Genomic DNA, 3,909 nt, shown 5'->3' on the forward strand with positions numbered 1-3,909 from the left:
GACGACGAGGCAATAAAAATGTTTTGGGAAGTATTTCATGAGTTTAACATTGATGACAAAAAGAAGTTTTTGCTATTTCTTACAGGAAGCGATCGTGTACCCATTATGGGAATGAAAGCAATAAAAGTAAGTAATATTGGTACTTTTTCATTATCGCAATTACTACCTGATGCTAAGATTACCAAGCCAATAAAAGTAGATTTTTCTTTATTTATTAACCTTTTCACTGGTCCAGACATACTACTACGTCCAAAACATTTCCACTATTCATTGCTCCGGACGTACTATTACAACCCTGTATTTTATAACATCATTTGCTGGTAATCGTAATAAGTTTAGGAAACCTTGGCTCCCATTATTTTAAACTTAAATAATTAGATCATATAGATCTCAAAATTAAAAAAGAAAATATAATAATAATAAATATTATATTAAGTAGCATACACAGGTTGAAGTGAATAAATAGTGTGGCAGTGAAAGATTAATTATCTTATGCATTGTTAGACTGCAGAAATAATGTCCATTAAATTTTGTAAAAAATTTGGGTAAGAATCATAATTATGTCATAGTTATAAATTGGAATAGTTACATCCAAGAAGTATGTACAGTAGGGCTGTCTAATGAAATTTAATAAAATGTAATAAAAAAAATCTGAGGCCCAGAAAAAATAATTGAGATTGATGAGAGTCATAGACCTTATACTCATGGACGAAGCATGGTGGTAGTTCCTACGGCCAAAGTAGGCTGCACTGCACATGTGGTTCCTTACTTCTGCGCATACACGAAAAACCAATCAAGTTGGGCATAATTAAAATCAAAAACAGTGTAAATACGTAATTATTGTATTATTTCATGAAACATGTATATTTCTTACACGTTTTAATTGAATTAACCAAATTATGAATAAACTTGTATTAAGTATTACTAACAACTAATCTTGTTTTTGATTTCAACTTTTTTGTTATATTGACTTATTATAATGATACCCGCCGGCCAAACAAGCTCCGTCTATAAGTATAAGGTCTATGATGGGAATGTTTTCAAAGACAAAATAACAGTTGAAGAGTATTGCCATAATAACAGTGGATATTTGGAGACATTTGTTAGAAAATTAATAAAATATAATTTTTTATTATTGAACAAAAATTGTTAATCAAGTCTAGTGGTAATTGAAATAATATAATTGTATTTTGCTGGTAGTCATAGCATTAGAAAAGATTAATTCTTAATTAGGTAATCGTTTAGTATGTGACCTATCTAGCAAAAATTGAGTTTAGTATGTGACCTACCAATACGATTGTCTATATAATGTATGGTTACCAATCTATTAACAGGCAAGATACATTTTTAACATTTTCTAACTGATATAAAAAAGGGTATTGTTAAACATTAATAACAATTGTATGCATTTTTTTGAATAATTTTGAAATATTGTACATAATATATATTATTTTTTTTATTAATATTTTGTTGAACTGATTTTCACATTATTAAATGTAATCCTGTTTTATTTTATATTTGTATTACTAATTAATTAATAATAATAAAATAACATAGTCTTATGATTTTTACTTTTGACTAAAAATACAAAACAAATACCCAATAACGTAGGTCACATACTAAACGAATAAAGAAACTGCTCATAACGACGTATGTATACATCTTTAAAAACATGCGTTTAATCCGCGCTAAATAATTATAAAATAATATTCAGCCACGCGTAGGGAATTTTAAACCATTTATTTTAAATCTATATTAGACGCCATTTGGCGTCAAACGCGTTGCTGAATGATACTTGTGACGCCATTTGGCGTCAAACGCGTTGCTGAATGATACTTGTGACGCCAATTGGCGTCAGTACGCAGTCAACGTGTTAATTAATTTATGTTTTATATTAATAATTAATAATTATATAATTTGTATGCCCTATTAATTACTTATTAATAAATGTCTTTCAGATTTATATCCAACCCACCCTAGATGATAACTTCTTGCCTGTGGCACACACATGTTTCAACCTTTTAGATTTACCGAAATATAAATCCAAAGGAAAACTGAAGTATAAGCTGACTCAAGCCATTCACCAGACACAAGGATTTTCTCTGGTCTAAACATTTTATGACACACATTCCTCAAAAATAAATACACTCAAAATTAAATGTTTAATTAACAAACTTTATCGTAGGATTTAATGGCAGAGGAGCTCAGCATTATAATTGTTGAATATCAGGGTTACATTATTCGCTCGTGTTAATGTTATGTTTTCGTTCCTTAATGCCTAGATTAAGATTTATGTTATTTATTCAAATAATTAATATAATATAAGCTTGTGGCTGGTTAATAAATTGTTTAAGACATAATCATATTTGTAATATTTACTTAAGGACAATAATTACCGGTTAGGTGAATATACAACTCGATTAAAAGAAAATTCAACTCAAAAATACTCGGTTTTTTTTATCTTATCATTAGTTCCAATCAACTGGTACTAAAAAAATCAATGTATGAACCATGAAGACAATATAAAATAAGGAGACCAAACCCCACTTCTGATAATGTCCCGAAATGAGTTGAACCATTAAATGGTCACAGGCTGCGCTGCGTGTGCACTGCGCTATGGTTGCTACTTTAACCAGCGTAGTACCAGATTCCAGACGCTTGACTTTTAGGAAGAATTTTAAGTTGGTATTTTTTCTCCTTTCATCATCCCCAGTCAATTTATTTCTCGCAGGGCCGTATATTATCTTCAACCAGTGGCGCAACTTGATAATAAGGGGCCCATGTGAAAATTTCTAGTCCGAGGCCCTTACCTGTTAGCAAGAATTAAACCCAGTACAGCATTTGGTATAAATCGAACATGGTTTAAACTACTCATTAAACTTTCCTGATATTTTTAAGATCAATTTGAAATTTTCACAAAATCTGTCAAGTAGTTTTTGAGAACCTATATCTATAATACAGCCTACAAATATACATTTAACTCTCATGTTTGTTTTAAGATATAATTTCTTTATTCGTAAGTAACCATAAGCGTGCGACGATTTAATGGATCCTTTTACCTCATCTACCAGAGTAACTAATGGAAAACATTTAAAATACTAATGTTTACTAATTATTAAAAAAAAAAAATAAACAAAAATGTCTACCGTAAATCTCAAAATACCTCTCCGGGTTGAAGCAACTGGGTCTATTAGTGAATCTAGACCATTCAGGGACTCACTCAAAACCACACAAAAAATGTCCAGTGGTTTAGGAGGAGATCAATGGCATACAGACTAACATTTATTTGTATATAGACATGGATTGTTATTATTTTCGGCCACCCGGCACCCAATTCATTTTACCAAAGAAAATTATTATACACTAAAACCTTCCCCGCGACTCGACTAGTGAACAATTAATAAATCAAAAACAAAAAACAACTGAAAAACGATAACAAAAAATCCCAAAAACTGAAAAAAAATTAATAACGAAATCAAAAACGAAAACGAAAATAAATTATAGTATTATACATTATTAAATTATACCATGAAAAAAAAAAATTTACTTGTCTTTACTTTTTAATCTTTAACTTTAAAAACATTTTAATTTTCTAATTTTTATATTAATTATAATTTTGATTTTAAACTTTTAAGTGCATTTCTGTATTGCGCGTTATTATTATAACTCAAAAGTTATAAGTTATAAGAATATTATATACATATTCTGTATATTATATTGTTATTGATTAACGTTTTTAAAAACGTTATTTTCCTATTGTTTCCAAATAACGTTTTTGATAATATTGTTTTTTTTTTATATATATATTATATAACAATTAATTTTAATTTTCAACTTTTAAGTGCATTTCTATATTAAGCGATACTATTATAACTTAAAAGTTATAAGTTATAAGAATATATTATCAAA

At 28.6% G+C, this 3,909-nt stretch overlaps 1 protein-coding gene across 1 annotated transcript; it reads left to right on the top strand.

The window, feature by feature from the left end:
- The first annotated feature begins 6 nt into the window (after nucleotides 1-6).
- LOC100572876 (probable E3 ubiquitin-protein ligase HERC4) lies at nucleotides 7-2,444 on the top strand. The gene is made up of 2 exons (XM_003247789.2): nucleotides 7-126; nucleotides 1,959-2,444. The coding sequence occupies exons 1-2, from the start codon at nucleotides 19-21 to the stop codon at nucleotides 2,109-2,111; spliced, it is 261 nt and encodes an 86-aa protein (XP_003247837.1). The 5' UTR covers nucleotides 7-18; the 3' UTR covers nucleotides 2,112-2,444.
- The last annotated feature ends 1,465 nt before the right edge of the window (nucleotides 2,445-3,909 follow it).

The sequence above is a fragment of the Acyrthosiphon pisum genome, chromosome A2, assembly GCF_005508785.2.
Source record: "Acyrthosiphon pisum isolate AL4f chromosome A2, pea_aphid_22Mar2018_4r6ur, whole genome shotgun sequence".
Taxonomy (NCBI): Eukaryota; Metazoa; Arthropoda; class Insecta; order Hemiptera; family Aphididae; genus Acyrthosiphon; species Acyrthosiphon pisum.

Excerpts from the sequence above, each read along its gene's own strand:
- LOC100572876 (XM_003247789.2), top strand. The coding sequence starts at position 19 with ATGTTTTGGGAAGTATTTCATGAGTTTAACATTGATGACAAAAAGAAG. Across the intron at positions 127-1,958 it reads TGGGAATGAAAGCAATAAAA|ATTTATATCCAACCCACCCT; the intron begins GTAAGTAATATT and ends AATGTCTTTCAG.